This window comes from Artemia franciscana, chromosome 18 (assembly GCF_032884065.1).
Source record: "Artemia franciscana chromosome 18, ASM3288406v1, whole genome shotgun sequence".
NCBI lineage: Eukaryota > Metazoa > Arthropoda > Branchiopoda > Anostraca > Artemiidae > Artemia > Artemia franciscana.
The window spans coordinates 13,499,568-13,526,506 of NC_088880.1; the positions used below are offsets into that span (position 1 = coordinate 13,499,568).

The 26,939-nt window shown below is 35.4% G+C and overlaps 1 protein-coding gene across 1 annotated transcript in view; it reads right to left on the reverse strand.

The window, feature by feature from the left end:
• Positions 1–26,939, reverse strand: part of LOC136038636 (phospholipase D1-like) — a gene marked incomplete in the record, with an annotated part of 372,020 nt that overhangs the window by 289,511 nt on the left and 55,570 nt on the right. The window contains 2 exon segments of the mRNA XM_065721881.1: positions 10,038–10,148; positions 23,830–23,925. Of these exon segments, the coding sequence (XP_065577953.1) occupies positions 10,038–10,148; positions 23,830–23,925 (207 nt within the window).

Consider the following 26,939-nt stretch of genomic DNA (forward strand, 5'->3'; position numbering starts at 1 on the left):
CTATTCGAACAATCCCTGTGTCCCGATCGTCATTTATATATCCTGCCTGTGCCCCCGGCGTCCCCGTTGTAGTTGTGTCCCTGTGTCCCGGTCGTCATTTATATTCCCTGTGTCCCGGTCGTGATTTGTGTCTGGGTGTCCCAGTGTGTAATTTCTCTTTGAGGTTCCCGGTCGTCACTTATATTCCCTCTGTCTCGGTCGTCATTTGTGTCCCGGTCTATAATTTCTCTTTGAGTGTTTTTTCTTTTTAGTTTTTTTTAGTTTTTTACCTTTTTTCTTTTTTCAGTTTTCTTTTTCTTCTTTATTTTTCAGCGTCACTATGAAGTACATATCGACGAACCTTTGTTTTTTTTAACTTAAATCTGGTAGGCATTGATGACCTTATCCAAGTCAAAATCCCAAACCCAATAGGTTCTTCAGTCATTTTACAATTAAACATTTTTCCGTGAACAAATGTCTTAAATACCGTTAATGACGTCACCGTCAAAGCAAAAATGACGACAACTAATTTCATGACGTCAGCCGACACAGAAACATGACGTCACCTGATCCACAGATCCACAGACAGACAACTTATTTTTATATATATAGATATATACTAGCTGTTGAGTGTCCCGGTCGTCATTTATATTCCCTGTGTCCCGGTCGTCATTTGTGTCCCGGTGTCCCGGTCTGTAATTTCTATTCGAACAATCCCTGTGTCCCGATCGTCATTTATATATCCTGCCTGTGCCCCCGGCGTCCCCGGTGTCCCGGTCGTCATTTGTGTCCCGGTGTCCCGGTCTGTAATTTCTATTCGAACAATCCCTGTGTCCCGGTCGTCATTTATATATCCCGCCTGTGCCCCCGGCGTCCCCGTTGTAGTTGTGTCCCTGTGTCCCGGTCGTCATTTATATTCCCTGTGTCCCGGTCGTGATTTGTGTCTGGGTGTCCCAGTGTGTAATTTCTCTTTGAGGTTCCCGGTCGTCACTTATATTCCCTCTGTCTCGGTCGTCATTTGTGTCCCGGTCTGTAATTTCTCTTTGAGTGTTTTTTTCTTTTTAGTTTTTTACCTTTTTTTCTTTTTCAGTTTTCTTTTTCTTCTTTATTTTTCAGCGTCACTATGAAGTACATATCGACGAACCTTTGTTTTTTTAACTTAAATCTGGTAGGCATTGATGACCTTATCCAAGTCAAAATCCCAAACCCAATAGGTTCTTCAGTCATTTTACAATTAAACATTTTTCCGTGAACAAATGTCTTAAATACGGTTAATGACGTCACCGTCAAAGCAAAAATGACGACAACTAATTTCATGACGTCAGCCGACACAGAAACATGACGTCACCTGATCCACAGATCCACAGACAGACAACTTATTTTTATATATATAGATATATACTAGCTGTTGAGTGTCCCGGTCGTCATGTATATTCCCTGTGTCCCGGTCGTCATTTGTGTCCCGGTGTCCCGGTCTGTAATTTCTATTCGAACAATCCCTGTGTCCCGATCGTCATTTATATATCCTGCCTGTGCCCCCGGCGTCCCCGGTGTCCCGGTCGTCATTTGTGTCCCGGTGTCCCGGTCTGTAGTTTCTATTCGAACAATCCCTGTGTCCCGGTCGTCATTTATATATCCCGCCTGTGCCCCCGGCGTCCCCGTTGTAGTTGTGTCCCTGTGTCCCGGTCGTCATTTATATTCCCTGTGTCCCGGTCGTGATTTGTGTCCGGGTGTCCCAGTCTGTAATTTCTCTTTGAGGTTCCCGGTCGTCACTTATATTCCCTCTGTCTCGGTCGTCATTTGTGTCCCGGTCTGTAATTTCTCTTTGAGTGTTTTTTCTTTTTAGTTTTTTTTTAGTTTTTTACCTTTTTTCTTTTTTCAGTTTTCTTTTTCTTCTTTATTTTTCAGCGTCACTATGAAGTACATATCGACGAACCTTTGTTTTTTTAACTTAAATCTGGTAGGCATTGATGACCTTATCCAAGTCAAAATCCCAAACCCAATCATCATCGCTATCATTTTCAGTTTTGATATGTTTTGACTCTCGCTGTCCAGGTGGATTTTCATCTAACTGCGCGGTTTTGCGTTCAAATACCGTTAATGACGTCACCGTCAAAGCAAAAATGACGACAACTAATTTCATGACGTCAGCCGACACAGAAACATGACGTCACCTGATCCACAGATCCACAGACAGACAACTTATTTTTATATATATAGATATATATATATATATATGTCAAACTTCAGCCAAAAGAGAGGGAGAGTTGAAGGGACGGTAGTCCTAACAAATTAATCTCTGTTCATTTTCAAGGTTATCCTTTGGGCCTTTTTTTTTACAAGAAGAAAATAAGAACTGAACAAATCAGAGGTTCGCATATCCCTACTATAAAACAGTGAAGGAAAAATCCAATAGTGTAGTAGGGATGGTATATGAAGTCTTATAGTATATATAGACTAGTCTTATAGTAGTATATATGTAGTCTTATAGTATTGTATGTATAGTATCATATATCTTATAGCGTACTTACTTGAAGATAGAGAATGTAAATGAGGAGGTTAATGAGGGTAGTGAGATCATTAGCATTATATCTACTAATAAACTAAAAAAAATGGCAAAACTAATTAAAATTAGTTGTAGTAGTTTTCAATTTCAAATACTGACCGGTATATTTATTTTTTTTTTTTTTTAATACAAGTCATCATACTTACAGACTCAGTTTCAATCGTCTGGAATTACTTTAAATCCAAAAAAATCTTCATCTAGTAAAAGGGCATTCCCTATGGCGACCGATCGAACGAGTTTCTAAATCTCAGATGAACGAAACTTGCGAGATAAAGAGATGCTATGCTCTAAATACACAAGATTTCATCCTAATGAATTCATCCCCTAAAAATCCTCCCTCCATCTGAAAAATGTCTGTGTACTTTCCAATAACAAATACAATATGTAAACAACGGGCAAATTAACGACTTCTGGCCCTTCTTCCAGAGGCTGTGGGGGTCACGTCATCCCCAAAGACATAATTATTGGACTTTTCGAAAATACTGAATAACACTTTGATCAGAAGACTTAGGAGGAAAAAAGGGCGTGGGTTTGGGGCTAGTTGCCCTCCTACTTTTACGATCACTTAACTGCGGGTGCTTAATTGACATGCACCACTTTCCTTCTGGTCAATCTGATTCTTAGTCGCTTAATTTTAAAAATTACATCAAAAAGAAAAATTTATTAAACGGAAAAACATACCGTTTTATTCGTTTGGCTTTTCGCTTCAAAAGTTTAGCTAAATACCACAGGTTTTCCGAATATACATAGGTATTCACGCACACGCGGACCAGGGGCGTAAATTCCTATGAGCCAGGGGGCAAATGTCCCTCCCAGGCTTCGATTTGCCCTTCCCAGACCCTGATTTGCCCACAGCTTAAATTTAGTTTATCAAAAATACCGTCAAAATTAAGGTAAGTCCGCATAACTCAAGCATTTACAGAAACGGGTCAGTTTTCTTCGGTATATCTTTACCTTTATGGTACGATATGGCTCATTTTTCAGTTTTCAATATCATTTTCATTTGATTTTATAATTGGCTCTAACTTTGTCCCCCCTCCCTCCCCCCTAAGATTTTGACGAAACTACGCCACTGATCCGGACGCAGCCAAATGTGGGCCTTGTGTTACGAAAACTCAGTGACTGCTTTCTCTTGCAAAAACAGAAGAATAAAAGCAAAATATCTTAGGATAGCAGGGATCTTAGCCCCAAGTAGGAACATTTTCAAATTCTACCCATAAAACTCAACATTTTTTCCATTTTATGACACTTGGGGGAAATAAAGAAAAATAAGAGGCATTTATTAAGAGTGTTGGAATCTTTTTGGATATTGATCACTCACTTGGATATTGATCACAGCTTTTTGGCATTAGAAAAAAGGAAATTTACTCATCGCTGCTCCACCAGTCAATTCCATGAGGACTTTTTCAAGCACTAAGAGCTTTCTAGAAAGTCGCTAGTGGAAATTTGTCGACTTAAGAAATGCAAAATAGGATCAAGAAAGCATAATCCCAATAGATTTCTAAAAGGCGAAATTTTCTCAAACTCAGCCTGAAGGAAAAGTAAGCAACATGAGTGTAAAAAACACAAATGTGTTTACTCTAAGGAAGGAGAGGCTTTTACTTAGGGGTTAGCAACTAGGCAATAAAAGAGATGAAACAATCTTTAACAAGCCCATATGGCCCGTTCTCCTTATTTGGACGATAAGGGAAAAAATATATAAAAAAGTAATTTTGCACCAGAGCGAAAGATAGTTGAGACGATTTTTCACTCGAGACAGACACGAACCTTCGAGTTTATAGAACCGTTAATGAAATAAACCAGAGAGTGAAGAGCCATCCTTCTCAATAGTATCCCGCCTTTCTAAATCGTAACTTTTAAAAAATGGTTTAAAGCGATGCAGAGTAATCTAATTTTTATTATGATTCCAACTATTACAAAAAAAATGTCTAAGGTAGTCTGATAAAAGCTATTAACACGAAAAATCTGTATTATTTGAAATAAGGAAAAAATTCTCTCAAAAAGGTGTGTAATTTTGGTGAAAATTAAACCATAGAATACGCTCGAATCGAAAACCATAAGGAAAGAGTTCTCCCGAGCATAGTCGTTACTAGCCGAATGTTTGGGCGGGGGAGCAATGATCTTACAGACAGGCTGGTCATTTTTACCGACTGTTTTTTGTTAATAATTAGCATAACGCCCCTTTTCAATACAATAGGTAAAATCACTGCACGAGTCGGTAAAACCGTCTAATTTACCAACCAAAATTCAGATTTCAGTACATATCATGTCACTATTTTAAGGCCCTTTATTAACCAAATGGGAAGTTGTGGCACCATCTGCAAACTCACGGCAGGAGTCGGTAAAACTGCTGCGTCAATACTTTTGTGGTCTTTACTTAACCAAATAAATAAAAAAACTAGTTTTTTTAACTGAAAGTAAGGAGCGACATTAAAACTTAAAACGAACAGAAATTACTCCGTATATGAAATGGGTTGTCCCCTCCGCAATCCCTCGCTCTTTACGCTAAAGTTTTTAATTGTTTTAAAAAGTAGAATTGTGGCAAAGAGTCAAACTTTAGCGTAAAGAGCGAGGGATTGCGGAGGGGACAACCCATTTCATATACGGAGTAATTTCTGTTCGTTTTAAGTTTTAATGTCGCTCCTTACTTTCAGTTAAAAAAAAAACTAGTTTTATTATTTAATTTCTGAACGTTTTTGAATTAATGCAAGTTTGATTTTGGCTCTCCGTACATTAATTATTAAAATGAAATTTGCATAATAATTTTGGCTAAATGGCTTTCTCTTAGTTTTGATAAGACGATTTTGAGAAATAAGGGGTGGGGAAGGAGGCCTAGTTGCCTTCCAATTTTTCGGTTACTTAAAAAGGCAACTAGAAGTTAAAATTTTTAACGAAAATTTTTATTAGTAAAAATATACGTAAGTTAAGAATTAACTTACGTAACAAACTTTTATATTCTTATATTTTTGATTATATATATGAGGGGGTTTGTCCCCTCGTTAATATCTCGCTCTTCACACTAAATCTTAAGTTTTGTCCCAATTCTTTAAGAATGATCCCTGAATCAGAAAGGCCGTAGAATAAATAGTTGAAATTACTAAAAATACTTTATCATAAAGAGCGAAGTATTTATCTCCTCCTAAATACCTCGCTCTTTATGCTAAGATATTTTTAGAACCCCTCATATGTGTAATGGTCTCTGTTAGTTTTAAGTTGTAATGCTACTCCTTACTTTCAATTGAAAAAACTTTTTCATGTTTATATTTTCATTGTTTTGTTTTTATAGTAATGCTAGAAAATCCTGCTCCCTTTTCATTGAATTTTTCGTACCCCATGACATATTCCTCCAAGGAAAGATCCTCCCACATAGCCTCCTCCCCTCAACCCCACAACCAAACCAAAAAAAAATCCCCCTGAAAACGTCGGTACACTTCCCAATAACCATTACTGTATGCAAACATTGGTCAAAGTTTGTAACTTGCAGCCCCTCCCCCAGGGACTGTGGGGGAGTAAGTCTTCCCCAAAGACATAGTTATTATAGTTTTCGACTATAGGGAACAAAATGGCTATCTCAAAATTTTGATCCGTTGACTTTGGGAAAAAATGAGCATGGGAGGGGGACTAGGTGCCCTCCAATTTTTTTGGTCACTTAAAAAGGGCACTAGAACTTTTTATTTCCGTTAGAATGAGCCCTCTTACAACACTCTAGGACTACTTGGTCGATGCGATGACCACTGGGAAAAAAACAAAAAGCAAACAAATAAACACGCACCCGTGATCTTTCTTCTGGCAAAAAATACGAAATTCCACATTGGACCTTGATTTTTTTTTTTTTTCTATAGGGTTATCTGATACGCTGAACGCGATGGTGTGATTTTCGTTAAGTCCTATGACTTTTAGGGGGTGTTTTCCCCTATTTTCCAAAAAAAGGCAATTTTTCTAAGGCTCTTAACTTTTGATGACAAAGACTAAATTTGATGAAACTTATATATTTAAAATCAGCATAAAAATTCGATTCTTTTGATATCAAACAGTTCGTGGTAACGAGCTGTAGTAAGGAGCGACCCGGCTCAATAATAACCAAAACTCTAAAAAATTATATTTCGGTACCAATAGCTACAGCAAAAGAATCGCATTATAATGCTGATTTTAAATATGTAAGTTTCATCAAGTTTAGTCTTACCCATCAAAAGTTACTAGCCTGAAAAAATTTGCGTTAATTTAGAAAATAGGTGGAAACAGCCCCTAAAAGTCATAGAATCAGATTCAGCGTATCAGAGAACCCTACTGTAGAAGTTTCAAGCTCCTATCTACAAAAATAAAGAATTTTTTATTTTTTGCCAGAAGGCAGATCACGGATGCGTGTTTATTTGTTTTTTTTTTTGTTTTTTTTCTTTTTTCAGGGGTGATCGTATCGACCCAGTTGTCCTAGAATGTTGCGAGAGGGATCATTCTAACGGAAATGAAAAGTTCTAGTGCCCTTTTTAAGTGACCAAAAAAATTGGAGGGCACCTAGGCCCCCCACGCTAATTATTTTCCCAAAGTCAACGGATCAAAATTCTGAGATAGCCATTTTATTCAGCGTAGTCGAAAAACTTATAACTGTGTCTTTGGGGACGACTTACTCCCCCACAGTCCCCGTGGGAGGGGCTACAAGTTACAAACTTCGACCAGTGCTTACATATAGTAATGGTTATTGGGAAGTGTACAGGGGTTTTCAGGAGAATTTTTTGGTTGGAGGCAGGGGTTGAGAAGAGGGGGATATGCTGGGGGAAATTTCCATCGAGGAATTTGTCATGGGGGAAGAAAATTTCCATGAAGGGAGCGCAGAATTTTCTAGCATTACTAAAAAAAACAATGAAAAATAAATATGAAAAAGTTTTTTTCAGCTGGAAGTAAGCAGCAGCATTAAAACTTAAAACGAACAGAAATTATTACCCATATGAGGGGCTCACCTACTCCTAATACCTCGCTCTTTACGCTAAAGTATTTTTAGTAATTTCAACCATTTATTCTGCGGCTTTTGTGATTCAGGGGTCATTCTTAATGAATTGGGACAAAATTTAAGCTTTAGTGTAAAGAGCGAGCTACTGACGAGGGGGCGAACCCCCTCATATATGTAATAAAAACATGAAAATACAAAAGTTCTTTACGTAAGCTAATTTATAAGTTACGTATATCTTTTACTTACAAATAGATTCGTAAAGTTCTAGTTGCCTTTTTATTTAACCGAAAATCGGAGGGCAACTAGGCTTCCTCCCCCGCTCTTTTTTTCTCAAAATCATAGGATCAAAATTATGAGAGAGCCATTTAGCGAAAAAAAATAAATATACAAATTTCGTTTTAATTATTCCTCTGCAGAGAGCCAAAATCAAAACATGCATTGATTCAAAAACGTTCAGAAATTAAATAAAAAAAACAAGTTTTTTAAATGAAATTAAGGAGCGACATTAAAACTTAAAACGACAAAAATTACTCCGTATATGAAAGGGGCTTTTCTTTCTCAACGGCCCACTCTTTATGCTAAAGTTTTTTTACTGTTTTAAAATGTATAGTTAAGAGAAAGAGTCAAACTTTAGCGTAAAGAGCGGGGCGTTGAGAAGGAAAAGCCCCTTTCATATACGGAGTAATTTCTGTTCGTTTTAAGTTTTAATGTCGCTCCTTACTTTCATTTAAAAAACTTTTTTTTTATATTTAATATCTTTTAGCATCGAAGTTCCGTTTTTTAGAGTTTCGTTTACTATTGAGCCGGGTCGCTCCTTACTACAGTTCGTTACCACGACGAACTGTTTGACAAAGAAACTTAGTGGCGTCGGAAAAATCATGGCTCTTTGATTCATGATTTTACCGACTTTTTTGCCGAGTGATCAAAACATTAGGAGGGGTCCCCCCAAGGTTGACGGCCCTGCTCTCGACAAACACAGTAAACAGATGTAACTAATATTCCTTTTTTCTTTCTTTGCTTCAAGGATGATTGTATCTGATCAGTAGTCGTAGAACATAAGGAAAGGGTTTATTCAAAAAGAAATTTGAAAATATTGTATTCTTTTAAGTAGTAATAAGATCCCAACACAAAAATGGCCTATTGACCCAAGGAAAACTCTTATGTTGCCTATTGACTAAAATGTTGAAAACAACTCGGAGAGCATGTGAATTTAAGAGAAAATACTAGTCCATGGTGATGCATTAATCTCTGAACTATACAGATTTTTTTTTTTTTCTTACAGGACTTCTTTGACGGATGTAAAGACCAAAATTGAAACCTAAAATGAACAACAATCGTTTCGCAGCTTATGCAGCATATCTACAAAACAAGCTCAATAAACTTTCTATAGTTCGTAGTTCAGTTAAGAGTTCAAAGTTTATTTATACTGAGTTTCACATTCAGTAGAATTTCACAACTACTGAGTAATAATATATTAATTGGTTATCACCATCCAAAACAGAATAAAATTATTTCAAAGCACGGAAAAAGCAGAGTCACCTTATCAAAAATATAATAAAATTAAATCAAACAACCACATTAGGTCACCAGAAATCAAGAATGTAAAAACAAAATATAATACGATTAGTATCGATGTTGACACCCTGAAACCTAGTTCAGTACTGACTGGACTAATTTTGTCCTATATTTGATTATATTCAAATATATTCCCAATATTATTATTACAACCGGTTTCCTTCGTTAGTTTCTTTCAACTTAAGTATGACAGAATAGATGGCAAATACGTAATTTGGGCTATATATATGCACATCAGAGGGGGGGGGGGAGCATGTGCAAATATTTAGCCCAAATTTGTTTCCAAAGTATTATATTTTGATCATACTTAGGTATATTTTATTAGGATTAACCTAACTTCCCCTCTGGAGTTGCAGGGGGTAAATCGTACAAGTACATAGAAGACTAATTTATAACTTTAATACACAATTTCTTCTGTCTCCAAAAAAAAATTATGTCTCCCCAAAAAATTTCAGGTGAGATTTTAACAAAATTTTCATTTATTGACACAATTTTCTTTTATCAACAAAAGTTGCCATTTATTAACTATCTGTCTAAAATTAACCAAATTCAACCACTTACTTTTATTTTCAAGGAACGGTGAAGAAGACCTAGGAAAAATGAAAATTTCGGATTCGATTTACTTACATTTACTGCCAACTGGACCCTCTACTTTCTACAATTAAGAATAAAATTTCAAAAATTACAAATGATTATAACCGCTAGATTATTTATTTGAAATGTTGCGTCCCTAAAATTTCAGCACCCGTGGCAAGTCCCCCCTCTATCCCCTTCCTAAACCACCTCTTTAAAGTTCACTGAAGTTCAGTACCCTTCCGAGGGGGAAGCGCTAAAGATAGATGCTTCAGAAACTAAAGTGCGGACTGAGGAGTTTCGCCTGGACCGCAATACCCCCTTTGTTGTCCTGATTCTAACAGAAAAAAAAGTATTCTGACTATATATAAAAAAAAGGAAAATTAGTCAGAGGCTCACCTTGGTACTGAACACTCGATAGTTCCATTAGTTGACTTCTGTCGGATCATTTTTATGGTTTTCCTCCTTTCTATGTGACCTTTTGTTGGTAAAGGTATTTTCAATGCGGCCCTAAAATAAAATAGAAATAAAACTACGGACTGTCCCCGAAACCCCATACACAGTAATGATTAAAGTGTTTTTTTTTTCTTTATTAAAATACATTTTAAGGTTAATTGACATTAGGCGCACAGGTCAAGATTGATTAACCTTTGCGCAATGGTTCAAACATTCGAGGCATACTTTTAAATTATGTAATTAATAAAAAGTAATTAATAAGGCATAAAAAGTAAAAAGGCACAAAAAGGCATAATTTAAAATATGTTAAAATGATTGGATTAATTTGACGGCAACTGTTTGGACCACAGTGTTTTAGTCCAAATGCCCCCGACAACATGAAACGGTTGGAAAGGGAACAACACATCATTGTGTATGGAATTTGTGCCCACGTTCAATGGCTGCGGGAGCATTTTTCTCAATACACCATCTGCCGCCGGTTTTACAGTGAGGTCCAAAGAGCAAGAAAAACTGATATAAGAGGAGCCTTTGGTTTTTAACAGGGGTTCAATAGGGAATAAATACCCCACTGGAAGCACAACTACCGGTGTTAGCATAACCCAGCAGAGTTTAAAAGCTTAACTTCAGTTTTTTAACAGTTCATCTTAATAAACAGTAAGCAGGGAGCAACCTTAGTCGATAAAAACCGAAGCTCTAAAAGTTTTATAAGCAATTTGCTTTTGATTGCGATAACAAATACGCAAAATTCAATTAAAGCTACTTGTCAAAAGTTATTGGGGTTTTCAATCCTAAAACTCGGTCGTCCGCCTGAGTCTTTGGCTCTCAAGATTTTTATTCATCACCACCAAATTGACTTCAATTCAAAAATAAGCACAATTGGGCACAATGTGCACACAAATGGGAGAAGGGTCAGAATTTGAAATGAAGAGGAAAGTACTCTCCCTCTTCTCCCAAAAAAATGAGCCGATCTTGATGAATATAGTATTATCGTGGTTTATTATTATATCCTCAAACATGAGCAAGAACGCTATATCAGAGGTTTCGAGCCAATGAATGCAAAAATATGAAACTTCGCATCTGATGCAAGGACCTCTTTGGGTAAGAAGCGTCGTCGTTAATCAACAACAGAAATGAGATGAAATTTCGTTATCAAACAGTTCGTGGTAACGAACTGCAGTAAGGAGCGACCCGGCTCAATAGTAACCAAAACTCTAAAAAAATGGAATTTTGATACCAATAGCTACATCAAAAGAATCGCATTTTAATGCTGGTTTTAAATATATAAGTTTCATCAAGTTTAGTCTTACCTATCAAAAGTTACGAGCCTGAGAAAATTTGCGTTATTTTAGGAAATAGGGGGAAACGCCCCCTAAAAGTCATAGAATCTTAACGAAATCACACCATCGGATTCAGCGTATCAGAGAACCCTACTGTAGAAGTTTCGAGCTCCTATCTACAAAAGGTGGAATTTTGCATTTTTTGCCAGAACGCAGATCACGGATGCGTGTTTATTTATTTTTTTGTTTTTTTTTGTTGTTTTTTTTTCCCCAGGGGTGATCGTATCGACCCAGTTGTCCTAGAATGTTGCAAGAGGGCTCATTCTAACGGAAATGAAAAGTTCTAGTGCCCTTTTTAAGTGACCGAAAAAATTGGAGAGCACCTAGGCCCCCTCCCACGCTAATTATTTTCCCAAAGTCAACGGCTCAAAATTCTGAGTTAGCCATTTTATTCAGCGTAGTCGAAAAACCTTATAACTATGTCTTTGGGGACGACTTACTCCCCCACAGTCCCCGTGGGAGGGGCAACAAGTTACAAACTTTGACCTGTGCTTACATATAGTAATGGTTATTGGGAAGTATACAGGCGTTTTCTTGGGGGAGAAAACGCCTGTATACTTGTATTTTTGGTTTGGGGGAGGGGTTGAAAAGAGGGGGATATGCTGGGGGAACTTTCCCTCGAGAATTTGTAATGGGAGAAGAAAATTTCTATGAAGGGAGAGCAGGATTTACTAGCATTATTTAAAAAAAAAAACAATTAAAAAATAAAAGTGAAAAAGCTTTTTCAGCTGGAAGTAAGGAACAGCAATAAAACTTAAAACAAACAGAAATGATTACCCATATGAGGGGCTCACTTCCTTCTAATACCTCGCTCTTTACGCTAAAGTATTTTCAGTAATTTCAACTACTTATTCTACGGCTTTTGTGATTCAGGGGGTCATTCTTAATGAATTGGGATAAAATTTAAGCTTTAGTGTAAAGAGCGAGGTACTGACGATGGGGCGAATCCCCTCATATATGTAATAAAAACATGAGAATACAAAGGTTCTTTACGTAAGCTAATTTATAAGTTACGTAAATCTTTTACCAATAAAAAGATTCGTAAAAAATTAAAAGTTCTAGTTGCCTTTTTAATTAACCAAAAAATCGGGGGGCAACTAGGCTTCGTCCCCCGCTCTTTTTTTCTCAAAACCATTCGATCAAAATTATGAGAAAGCCATTGAGCCAAAAAAAAAAAAATATGCAAATTTCGTTTTGATTATTCCTCTGCGGAGAGCCAAAATCAAAACATGCATTGATTCAAAAACGTTCAGAAATTAAATTAAAAAAAAACAAGTTTTTTTAACTGAAAGTAAGGAGCGACATTAAAACTTAAAACGCACAGAAATTACTTCGTATATGAAAGAGGCTGCTTCCTCATCAACGCCCCGCTCTTTACGCTAAAGTGCTTTACTGTTTTAAAAAGAAGAATTGAGAGAAAGAGTCAAACTTTAGCGTAAAGAGCGGGGCGTTGATGAGGAAGTAGCCTCTTTCATATACGAAGTAATTTCTGTGCGTTTTAAGTTTTAATGTCGCTCCTTACTTTCAGTTAAAAAAACTTGTTTTTTTATTTAATTTTCTCCAATGAAAGATGGTCATGAATTTGTATTTACACGATTTCGGCTTATAATTTTGAAAAAGGACATGATACCGAACTATAAAAGCAAAAATCAGCCCGTAGAAATAGTAATCGAAACTATAAATCAAAGGAATTCCGGGAACAATATTTTTCATGCTGAATTCGAACATTGTAAAATTATTAATGGCAAATTTAACTATCAGACTCGTGAGCATACTGAAATTTGCAGTTTTTTTAAGAAAAAAAGGGAATACATCCCTAAAAGAGGTGGAATCTTGATGGAAATTATAACTATTAGATTATACATCTTTTAGAACCCACAAGCGTGGTTTCACGCTTCTCGAGATTGCGGAGGGATGTGGATGAGTTTTTAAGTCAAGGTGATCGCATCTAACTAGCGGTGGAAGAGAAGTGGAAGAAAACAAATCGAACAGAAGCTGAAAGTTCTAATGTCCTTTTTAAACAATAAAATAATAGCACAGCAGCAAAGGGACAATCTCTGGCATTTTGAGGCTAAAAGTCATAAATTCGACCTTCAGAACGCCAAAATTCTACACGGTGAAGTTTCTGCAAAAAAGCTGAGATCCCATGCTCAAAAGACAAAATCACTGAAAAGTTCCATTTCAAGGTGTCACTCAGGAAATGAGCAGTTAATTAATACAAGTATTTCAAAAAATACACAAGAGAGGTTGGATTAAGTGAGCCAATTCCAGAAAAATAGTATCTGCACTAGTTGTTCTCAGCTAAAACCAAATCCCGTACTTGCATTTTCAGTTTTTCAAGAGCAATAGATGGTAGTAAGATAACTTCCCTGATAATTTCTAGAAACAAGTAAGATAGGGTAGCGTTCCAGTAAAGAATGATATCTATACAGAAAAACAAAGGCAATGGTTCACTTATTGCTATGAAAGGAAATAAGATATATTCAAGCTCTTGAAAAAAATACTGAAATATACCAGCAACTGAACGAGTTGGGACAAGAGCCCACAAATGCTCTGAAAAACAGCATGTTTCAGGTAGATTGGAGCATTGGTACTTATAAAAAGACCAAGAACACATTTTGATCGCTTTAATACTGAACACTATGGAGTGTTAGAATATCCTTGAAGCACCAAGGATATCAAGGGGTGGGGGTAAGAAAAACTTCAAAAACACATAATAAATGTGTTTATATGGATGTTTGTTACGTTTTTACGAGTCGAACAGAAATTTCGGGAGGGGGGAGTCAAACTTCCAAGAACCCACCTCCTGGAAACGGCCTTAACCTGGACCCTTTTTATATCTGTTCATACCTGAAAACCACGATTTCCTAAGGAATTTTGTATTGATTTTTTTATAATTAAGAAATTTCTAGAGCAGTAACATATATCTGTCAGTATTGTCACGAAGAAATGTGAAAATAAATAGATAAAAGTAACTAGTTGTATTTTACAACGCTGTCCATTTGCAAAAATTCAAACATTAGCAATCTATTGATTTCCGAAGCAACTATATGTTCAAAGGAAAGCTACACATCCTTAAGCTGCTTGGTATCCTATCTTTTTAGCTAATTTATAGCTGATTTTTCACCCACGTTTCATTTTCTTAAATTTTTCTTAAATTTAAAATTATGAAGTTTCTAGAGCAGTACCATATATCTGTTAGTATTGTCACGACGAAATGTGAAAATAAATAGATAAATGTAATCAGTTAAATTTGACAACGCTGTCGTAAAAATTTAAACATTAACAATCTACTGACTCCCAAAGACAAGTTCAAAGGAAAGCTACACATCCTTAAGCTGCTTGGTATCCTATGTTTTTAGCTAATTTATAGCTGATTTTTCACCTATGTTTTGTTTTCTTAAATTTGGCGGACACTACCAGCAAAAACTTTATATGTGCATTAAATTTAAAAAAAAGTATATTTTTAACTGAAAGTAAGAAGCAATATTAAACTCGAAACGAATAGAAATTAGTCCATATATGAAGGGGTCCCCCTCAATACCTTGCTCATCGCGCTAAAGCTTTAAGCACTTTTAAAAAAAGCTTCCTATTCTAATTAAACAGCCTTAGTGTTTCAGGAGCCGTTATTAAAAAATTGGTACAAACAGTCTAACTTTAGAGTAAAGAGCATGGCATTGAGGAAGGGAGTTTTAATGTTCTGATCGTTTTGAAACAATACCGGTAAATCTGGCTCACAATACATTAAAAAATGCCCCCTCACGAGGCACACCTGCGTGAAAATTTCTTCCCACGTAAAATACAACCCCGTAAAATTCCCTCCGCGCTAAAAATTTCCCCTCCTCCCGTAAAATTCCTCGCGGTTGATGCAGCCTGAAAAATTCTCCATAGCATACTTTCGTTAGAAAAAGACTTCAATTTCTATTTGTTTTCTCGATAGTCCGGAAATCCCCCCTTTCGTGAAATTTTTTTCCGGAAATCCAAACGCGTTGGAAAAGCCCGCGGATGCTTCCACCAGAACATCTTAATTCCACCAGAACATGCGAAATTTGAGTTGGCAAAGAGAAAGTAAGACAAATAAAAAGAATTTCGTATAGGAATTTTGTTGAATTCGCCCAGCATAAAAATTTCCCCACGAAAGTTCATTCCCCGGAAAATTCTCCCAATAGAAATCCACCTCAAGAGCAAAATCCCAGTCCTCAAGAGATATCTGTATATGTCCCAAAAGCAAATACTATACGTAAACAATGGGCTAGTTTCACAGCTTACACGACTCTCCCCATAGACTGTTGGGGGACATGTTACCCCTAAAGACACAGTTATTTGATCTTTTAACTATGCTGAACAAAATGACTTATCTCAAAATTTTGGTCAGACAACTTTTGGGAAAAGGGGGTGTGGAGGGGGCCTAGTTGCCCACCAATCTTGTTGGTCACTTGAAGGGGGCACTTCAACTTTTAATTTACATTCGAATGCACCCTCTTCCGATTATCTGGGACTATTATTTTTATACAATTTACCATGAAAAAAACGTATCCGTCATCTTTCTTCTGGCAAAAAACGCAAAATTCAAAATTTTGCATGTAGGATCTAGAAGCTTCTACAGTAGGGTTTTCTGATACTCGAATCGGATGGTGTGATTTTCATTAAGATTCCTTGACTTTGAAGCAGTGTTTCCCCCGTTTCGAAAATTCGGCAAATTTTTTTTTTTGGCTCGTTATTTTTGATGAGTAACACTAAACTTAATGAATCTTATATATTTGGAATCAGCATAATCAGCTGATTATGTATCTATTGATATTAAAATTCGTTTTTAAGAGTTTCGATTACTATTGAGCCGAGTCGCTCCTTACAGTTCGTTACCACGAACTGTTTGATATGAACGTCTTTTTCATCAAAAATTGCTTCCTGATTTTTTTTTTTATTTTTTAAGACACATACGACTGTAAAGTTTGCACAGAACCAATCCAAAAAGTCATATTTCTTTTTCAGTGCTCTTGGTACTTTAAAAAACCAATTATAAGCAAAAAAAAACTTACTTAAAGTTCATTTCTGTTTAGTGACCTTTACAATATTGACAAAGACTGTACTACCTTACCGTATCTTATGAAAGAGAGAAACTTTTTCCACTTTACTTGATTTGTCTTTCTTTTGTTAAATTCTTTTTCAAGTTAAGTCTTCGCTTATCTTCTTCACAGAGCCCTATTTAGTGCAGATAAAACAATTACAACCGAGTGTTGCATCAAAAAAGAGTGGGCCAGACCTTTAAAGTTTGTTTATGAATTTAATGTACTTCATTGGAAAGCTTGACAGAAAATCAAACTTCTACAAAGTTTAGTAATTATGCCAAGTTGTCTAGACAAAACTAGCAGAACAAAAGGCAAACTTCCTTAGCTTCATCCTTGTCAGAGAACAAACAATGAGGAAGATTTGGATAGAGGAATGAGAAAAATGGAATTTTTACAGAGCAACTAGCAAGTTAGAATAAACAAAAGTTTATAAATTGTTTTAGGGCATACTCCCGCAGTTCAGTTCCTAACAGACAACTGGGGCTAATAGAGATTACAAACATTGAGCCACCAAACTTTGTTGGTCCAGATTCGCAGAAGAAACCTTGAAATATTGATGAAGATAATCCACAGTGTATATGGGATCAAGATATGCGAAGAATTTAAATTAAATAGTAGAAGGCAGAAATCGTCCGGAGCAATTATCAAATGAATGACTTGCAATTTCTTGCTTTTCTTTTCACAAAATTTCCTGTTTTTCCGCTAAATCAGACCATCAACGGTCTTGTAAGAACGAAAGATAATAACAAACAAAAAAAAATTAGCAAGCTTTTTGTATATAGTTTAGGGACGTATCTGGCACCACTAGATTGGACTAAGATGCAATAGCGACTACAACAACTATTATATTTGGAATAAACATTGAATGAAGAATCTAATTAGATTCTTTTTTTACCAGTAAATCTGACGAATAGCGGTAGTGTTGAGGCCCAGCCACAATCCTACTGGAGTTGGACTATCGAGTCGTGCGAATATGTTTCAAGTCCCGGTAGCATGAGTGACGAAGCGTATATTTTTGGTGTTCCTCTTCTTGTGGGCTCCTGTTGACTACCACTTCATTGCCCGTCTTTGGGAGTCTATCTTCCGCTATAGGGAAAAAATTTCCCAACTAGCTTCATCTTCTCTTGAATGTGACATCAATTACAAGAGGCTGGCACAACATAGAGCAAACTGTCATGTTAATAATGTGGTCTCCCCGGGTGATATTTATTGTGCTGCGAAGACATTAATTCTCAAAAGCAAGGACTCTCTTTTCTTGCTCCTGGCTTAGATTCAAGAATCTAGAATTATACATAAGGGTGGAGAGGATGTTGTTGTTTGACAGTCTCATTTTTTGTTTCGAAAAGTGGTTTTTCCACTGTCAAACTGGCCTTAGTCGATTAATAGTATTTCCTTCGTGGGTCCAAACACAAGACTCAGAGCTACTGTACAGAGCAATGATCAAGGATACACGCTTCTTTGGAATGCCGTAATAACTGAAAATTTTCCAAAGCAACTCTCAGTGGATTCTATCAAAGAAAATTTCAAAATCAACAAGAAAGGCATATCTTTACCTCCATTGCTTGCATTCCTCGAGGAATATACGTAAGACATATATACGGTCAGAGGAGGAGTAATATGGCTGTAACCCATGTTATTCATCTCGCAGGTGGTGATCCAAGGCTGTCTGGGTGCAACGGACAGCGAGAAGGGAGAGGGACGATGAAATTGTGTTTTTTCTCTATTTTTTGGAAACTTTCTCTGACTTCCTCATACGCGCAAAGAATACAATCCATACAGCCGTACAGTTATGCAAACACCTGATGGACTTTGGTATCTGGATGGACTTTGGAGGGATATCCTATCACCTCCAGTTACTCTTCTATTCTTTAATTTGTAAGCTGCTTGCGTCATTCCTCGGCCAATGGCTCTTCTCCATTCATTTGAAGGTTTAGGGAAGGGGTTGTGGGAATTTCTGCTGCGGTCGATTGTTATCAAACATTACAAAAAACCGTATAGTTCATTTGTAAACATAGATTTTTCGCCAAAAAATTCTATTGAGAGGAAAGAACACTGTTAAAATCGACAAAATACATACTTTAAATACAATTAGACACTGTATACATCTCAAATCTTTAATAACTATACATAGTCTCAAATTTGACTATGAATAAATATAGTAGGGCAATAGAAGACCACAATACACCTCGGCCTTGCGCTTACGGATATTCATAGATATTTTGCTTGCTTCAGGAGTCATTTAGATTAAAGTGCTTTCATCGGCTAACTGACATAGAGACTGTCCCACTTTATTTGAATCGTGCGTGGTGGAATGACCGATGACCTCATTACGCACTGATCTCACCCACTGGTCTTGACTAGTTTATGTGTTATTTAGCTTTAAGCGGTTTCTTTTTTTTTAGAGAGAGAAAACATTTATTGTTAAACCAACACAAAACAGTAATAACAGCCCCCCTCCGAGAATTAAAAACTTGTCCGAGGGGGTGGCAAAAATAAATTAGAAAATAATACAGGACAAAAAAAAATTATTTATATATCGGCACTAATCGGCACCACAAGCCTTCAAACAAACAAATTCAACAATACTAATAAAATCATACCCCTAGAGACCAGAACATACTACTGAATTATTCATTTACATTTACAACCCCCACCCCACCCCAAACAAATAATAAACAAAAGAACTAAAATTCATACTTAGTAAAAAGGATTTCTTTTATTTCACTCTTGAAAAAAGAAATATCCACTGTAATTTTTTAAACTCTGACCAAGATTATTCCAACTTCTAATCCCCTATGAAGCACAGAAAACGTCAACCAGTCGAAACAGTCAATGGAATATTAATCTCCCCAGAAGATCGAGTGTCATAATTGTGGATCATGGACCTCAAATTAACCGAACTGTCAAAACATGAAAGATTTGTACCCTGATGTAGCCTAAAAATATACAAAAGTGTATATAACTCTCGTAGTCCTGAGGCTGGTAGTATCCTTATTCGCTCGTAGACGCTCCACACCGAATCCCAGGGTTGTAGGCCAAGCAACAAACGAACAGCATTGTCTTGAGGAACTCGTATGGGCCAGACAACGGAAGCAAATGTACAAAGCCAAACGCTACTACAATACAGAATATATGGATGGACAAGGGAAGAATAAAGCAGGCGTAAGACTTAAGCAGGGAAAAAATGCTTAAGTTTTCACATTATACCTAAGTTACGAGACAAAATTTTACTCACAGACTGTACATGAGATTTAAATGATAACATTTCATCAATATAAACCCCAAGGTACTTAATCGATAAAGCACGCTTTAAAATCCCACAATGTGTAACAATTTCATTAATCCAAGGGAAAAAAACGGGAGATCGAAAAAAAGACGAATTTTGACTTACCAAGATTAATCTTAAGCCTATTTACCCTTAGCCAAAAATTACTAGGCTAACATGCATACAGAATGCCACACTCAACATGGGTATTCATACTAGGCTGATAAAAGATCTTAAGGGTGTTCGACACAAAAAATGTCATATTGTGAACCTCAGCGTCGGTTGACAGTCTCGAAGACAAAGGACCCATTAGGAAATTTACCCAACACCACAGTGAGCTTCTGAAGCGATTTTAGTAAGATTGATAGGGAATCATAGATACACCAACAGTTTGAAAAGCTAATGAGAAGCTAGTTTAATGCAAAGGAAACCTAGAATATCATACTAATTGTTAAGCAAAACGCTGTCTAGTCAATGCATGTACAGCATAAATAATGTGCATCCTGTGTCTGCAAAGATTTCAATCAAAGCATTTAGCACAACAGGAAACTCCCAAAACTGCAAAATCCTTCAATGAGATCTTTGAAGCTGAATTTTTTGCAAATCTTGTAATTCATAGATTTCATGCAATCTTTTGAGCTGATTTTTAATGTTATCCAAAAAGATATTATAGAATATTATCAGAGAATGCCCTTTTCCTAAACATTAAAAAGAAGGTTTTTCTAAGATATCTAGGAAGTAGGTATCAATTTTTAGTTTTCTGTCATTTGTTTGGATCTCTCATCAAGGCTATACAAGGTAGGGCATGACCGCCCAATCGACTTTGAATACTTTGGCCACACAAACTGAAAAACTTGTAATGGACGAGATAGGGTGATTTTTTAAGGTATCAAAGAGCCTTAATCCACGTCAATCTCAATCTTGCTAATTCCCACTAATTCCACTTGAATAGCTTAAGAGTAATTGAGAATTAGGTACACTCTTCGGTTAATTTCGACCAAATACACCGCTAATTTACACCGGTTAAACCGGTTATTTCGGTTAATTTACCAAATACACCGGTTAATTTCGACCAAATTTTCCGCGTTTTGGACTCTAGGGTTACAATTTTTTTGGGTACATTTCATAGAAAAACATCTTGTGAGGAAATATCCTTCTGTATGCCGCCAGTCAAGCCATAAAATGTACAGCACGAATTACGTTACCTTTTTTGCATCTTTGATTTCTTAGTGAAGTTACAGAAAAAGTGAAGACAACATCCAGTTATTTCTCGAAAGTGGACAGCATTTAAAAATATCAATAGCCAAGTTTTCATGGTCTCATGGCACAGTTACATGGCCCAGCACAATTACAGTTTTCATGGCATAGTTACTGGAATTTCTTAGTGAAGTTACAGAAAAAGTGAAGACAATATCCAGTTATTTCTCGAAAGTGGACAGCATTTAAAAATATCAATAGCCAAGTTTTCATGGTCTCATGGCACAGTTACATGGCCCAGCACAATTACAGTTTTCATGGCATAGTTACTGGAAAAAATGGTTTCATGGCACAGTTACATGGCCCAGCACAATTACAGTTTTCATGGCATAGTTACTGGAAAAAATGGTTTCATGGCATAGTTACTGGAAAGTTCCTGATTTTCCTTTATATGGCGAAAATTCAGAAAAAAAAACATAGCTGTCAAGCTGATTAAACCATTGATAATCATGAAAAGTGAATATAAAAAAAACACAAATGATATGTTGAGAATTTATTTAGTCAAAATTTGAGAATTTATAGTATACATCAAACGTCCAGCAAAAAGTGGCTACTTTGTAGAGGACGGAAGATTAACAGCGAGATTATTGCCCAGGATTATTGTCCCCACCCCCTCCGATGAATGACCCAAGATGTACATAAATGCCAGCATTGTACGCCCTAATAAAATATAACCTATCGTTATTCTTCAGTAATCTCCCCAGCAGGAAAAATTACAAAGGATACCCATTAGCTGTTTCCAATGAATCTGGCCCAACATCCTGTAGAACTAAATTTCGGTCAAAAATCACATACACCAACCAAAATCGATTTTATGCGCTTTCTAGGGCAATTTCTCGACAAAGACAAGGACCATTAAGGAAGACGACAAAATTAAAGTAGACCCACTTTGATACTTGACGAGATGAAAATAGTCCTATGAACAAGATTTACTATATAGTAAAAATTAGGAAATGGGTGCTCAATAGCTCTTAAATGGGGTAAACAAACCGTTTTATGAAGTAGATAATAATAGAATTTTGCAGGAAGATGCCTCCCCGCTATTGGCGAAGATCCAAGATTAAGAGTAATGATAACTGAAACAGAACTTTATTTAAAAACACAAGAAGGCATCTATAGAATTTCGGAAATCAAGCTAAGTTTGAAACTAAATCAAATAATTTCTTTAAAAAAGGGTGGGGGGCAATCGAACTTTGTACTTGCATATACTATACAAAGAGTGTACTAATATAAAGAGCTAGCTGCTGTAATCAGAAACTGATATTTAGTATTTTTAAAATAACTGTACTGTTTTTGTGTTATTTTTTTTCTTTGCTTCAAAGTATAAAATTTGCCAAGGTTTTTTTTTCTTAGTAATACGCTGAGCAAGGTAAAATAAAGAGGCACCCTAAAGGGATTCTGCCACGCCAGGGATTATTAAAAAACCCTCACCACTCCTTCAAGGAAGAAAGTTTTTTAGTCATGTGATTTTTTACAAGTCACTTTGGTTAAACTATTTAGTAGGCCAATTGTGCAAAGGTGACTAATGGTTAGCTTTGTACAAATATAGCATTGAGAAGCAAGACTGGGGACAAAAGAAATATTAAAATGAATATATATATATATATATATATATATATATATATATATATATATATATATATATATATATATATATATATATATATATATATATATATATAATATATATATATATATATATATATATGTATATATATATATATATATATATATATATATATATATATATATATATATATATATATATATATATATATGTCTGTTTTCTACAACAAGCATTGGGTAAGTAAATATTTTGTAATTTGGTACTATAAGAATTTGAGAAAAACAATTAGCTTACCACAAATGAGGACTGTAAAATCAGTAAACCTAGAATCAATTAATGATTAAATAAAAAAAAAACAAGTTTTTTCAACTGAAAGTAAGGAGCGACATTAAAACTTAAAACGAACAGAAATTACTTCGTATATGAAAGCGGCTGCTTCCTCATCAACGCCCCGCTCTTTACACTAAAGTTTGACTCTTTCTCTCAACTCTTCTTTTTAAAACAGTAAAACTTTAGCGTAAAGAGCGGGGCGTTGATGAGGAAGCAGCCCCTTTAGTAAAAACCATTAGTAAAACTGCAGCGAAATTAAATCGACAACAATGTGGGGAAATTGTTTTAAGATGTGCGGTCCTTCGCAAAGAAATTTTTATGAAAATGTTTCATCACCCGACAGAAGACATGAGAAGGCGTGCGCCCGAATTTTCTTTCCCCCACCCCGACAAAAGTGATACTTTTGCTGAAAACTATATTAAGCTTCATAGTTGCGCTTTTTTTATTTTAAATTTAGACATGTTTCATTTTTTCTGATGTATAATTCAAAAATAAAAATAAACCAGAGTCAGGTTGGTCTCAGGATAAAAATTTAGACAATCATCAAGGCTCAAGTGAAATTCCGCACCCTGTGGATAGCCACATTTAAGAGAAGAGACCCTCTTTCCGATGTGGAGGATCTGAGTTCAAACTTCTCTCTGGTACCTATTGATAGAGCTACCGCAGCATAGCAGTACCGATAGTATCCTAAGAAATTAGGAGGTTTACGTTCTGTCACACAATTCTAAAGGTTTCCAGATACGATATACGCCACAGATATGATAAATACTGCAATATAGCGCGTAATGTTACAGAAATATATATTGACGGATATATCATCACGCATGTCGCAAAAAAAAAAAAAAACATTTCTTTTGTAGGTGATCAAAACTGTTTAGGCCAAGTGATTTATGTATCAAAGTTTTCTCACCTATAAAGTTTCAGCTGATTGTGCAGATTTTGAATTTGGTAGTACCTACGCTTGATTCTCCATACATGATTACCATGCTCGATAACAATAGTATATCTGAAAATAATATCAATTTATTTGTTGAGTAGCGAGGTATCTGGAAATTTTGTTAAATAAAAAAAAATAATAATAAATAAATAAAAATCTCAGTATAAAGTAATGTAATGTTGTATTTCTGTCTCTTTCCGAGTGTTAAGCGTTCTTTTCAAGTACCTTTTTTTTCTTGCATTAAGTACTATGTTTCATTTAAGCGTTTTATGATGATCGCGGATCCAAATTTATGTTATTTGTGTCTTTCGTTTATGTTATTGTACTGTGTTCATGGCTGTATGAACACAGCCATTGTATTTTAATTTGGCTTTCAAATACACTTATCTATCTATCTATAACTTAAAAGTTTGAGCATACTTGCACATGTGGCCGCAGTTCCCAAATAATTTTTTCCCGGGAGCGAGAAAAAAAATTAACTTTTCACGGTGAGTGGAGAGAGAAAATTCAAAAAGAGGAGTGTCACGTTTTTCTTATAAATTGCAATTTTCATAATTTTGTATATACTTAGTTCTTAAGTGAGAGCGAGGGGGATCACAGCCTACCTAAGTGATCGTACTGATTAAACAATAGTTTAATATTTTTTACTGAGATTTCTAGACTTGAACTTTTGAACTTGTATCTTTTTGATGCTAGTTTTTTTTTAGTTGTATTAAACGATGCTGCTGATTATAAAATTACATAAAAAAAACAGTTGGGACTTAATAGAAATAAAATTTAAGTGAATATTAAAAGAAATTAAGAGAATCAAAAATTACTATAAAATTACCGTTTTAAGGCAACATTATTACCAGTTTATTGATTATATAATTACGTGAGATACATTATTTGGGATTTTAATATAAAAAAATGTTTTTGAAATAAACAGAAGTATATGCAAATATTTAGTCCTTTTAAAATAAAATTTATTACTTTATATAAAAAAAAATCCGTCAATTTTTTCTCTTTATAATTCATTTAATGCTAGAATGAGTAAGGCTTCGGCCAATTTTTACACCTCATTTTAAACACGCTGTTTTAAAGTCAAGTCAACGTCAACATCGTTTGCTTGAAGCATACTTTAATTTAGATAACCCTCTACAATCATGATAGCGAATAGAATCTCGTGGCTAGATTCTAGACTACAGCGACACGAGCCTCCCGAAATGTCGAGAGAAAGAAGTCAAAGGGATACCAATGGAACATGCAATATTTTATTCACTTGACACTGCCTGAATTAAAAGCCACTTAGATAAAATTATTTATACGACAATCATCAAAGGCAAAAATTCCAAAAAAAAAATCAAAAATCACATTTTGTCTTTCAATATTCAATGAATGACGGTATCGTGCTTGTAATTACATGCAAGATTAGCATCCCTTTATATTACTTTATACCCTAGAAGGTCAAAAGCTCAAATAGTAGGTTTTGATTTTGGGCAATCAGCATTTTTTTTAATCCTTGACTGACGACGACATTGTTTTCAACTTGAAAAAGATAACACAGTTTTATATACTGGTACTAACAGATATTTATCTGGATGGAGGGTAGTGACGGGCAATATAAAAGTATCGATACTGGTACAGATACTTGACATGATACTTGGCGAAAGTATCGATACTTCGAATATCAATGCTTTTTTGATAAAAAACAAAACGGTCTGCCAATTATCAAGTAGCGCTTAATAGTCAGTGCTGCTCTTTTAGCATATTCTAAGACAATTTTTGCAGAGTAATTGTTTCTCTGAAGCCTTTATTTAGCGCATGAGCTGCTGCTGGAGGCCCCTTACTGCAACTAGCAGCTTATTTCAATAAGATTCAGATCTACCACAAGATATTTTGTTGACATGATAAGGAGCCACTACGGCTAACAAGTGATGAATACAAGAAACAATACAAACAAGAATGTATGGCCAGAGACCGCCAAAAAAAAAGATAAGATAAAAATCCGTTCTTTATTATCTATGAGCCATTATAATGCAAAGAATAAAATTAAATTAAAAAAAGAGATAAATTGCTTATAACTGCGAACTCTTGGCATCATTTCGCTAACACAATAAAGGCCATTTCTAAAAAAATAATAACTGAAAGTACTTGAAAAGCAATTAAATACCCTGTACTCTAGGACTAATTGAAAGCAAAGTACCATTGCACCTTTTGGCCGAAGAGCCACGAAACGGTGGCCAGCATCACCGGTTTTTACTATGAAGACAAAGGGAGAATTAAGGTTTAGGATGGTGCGCTACAAGATCTCACTGTGATACTTCAAGATACGTATAAGGACACTGAGACTTGCGTCAATGTGTCCAGAAAAAGGGCTTGTAAATGCGTTGAAAAGCTACTAAGATTAAAAAAAAACCGTATTAAACCAATCAACCAACCAATTGTAAATCCAAGTTTTATAAAAAAAAAAAGACTTCAACCGAATATTCTTTTTTGATCCGGCTTCTCTGGGGACTATGGCAAGCAAACTCACTTGATATTCATCTGCATTGCACCAGAACAGTTTGAAAATCTTTTATGTAGGCTAATCCTCAAGCTTGTTATGTGAAGGATAAATTACAGCGCTCATATATTACTATATATATATATATATATATATATATATATATATATATATATATATATATATATATATATATAGTTATAGTTATATCATATATTACTATATTTATAGTCATATGTTACTGTAGATACTAAAACCCTACTGGAATTTTTACTTTGACCATAATAAATAAAACGAAATACAAGATAATACTTAGCTAAAATTATAAAATATAAGCAAGTTTTAACACATAGTCTGCATGACATTCAACTTCTCTTACAAGCCCAAAAAAAAATCTAAAACACTCCATGAAGTTCCAGGCGACAACTTGAATTATTAAGCATATTCATTAAAATAGTATTATTGAGCACTTTGTTAAAGCCAGTTATCACTGAAACCATTAACAGTAGTTTTTTGTTTTGTTTTCTAAGCGAAGAAAAATGCTTCGATTGAATCAAAATAAAGAAAAATATACGACTTGTTTATTTGGTGGCTTTTT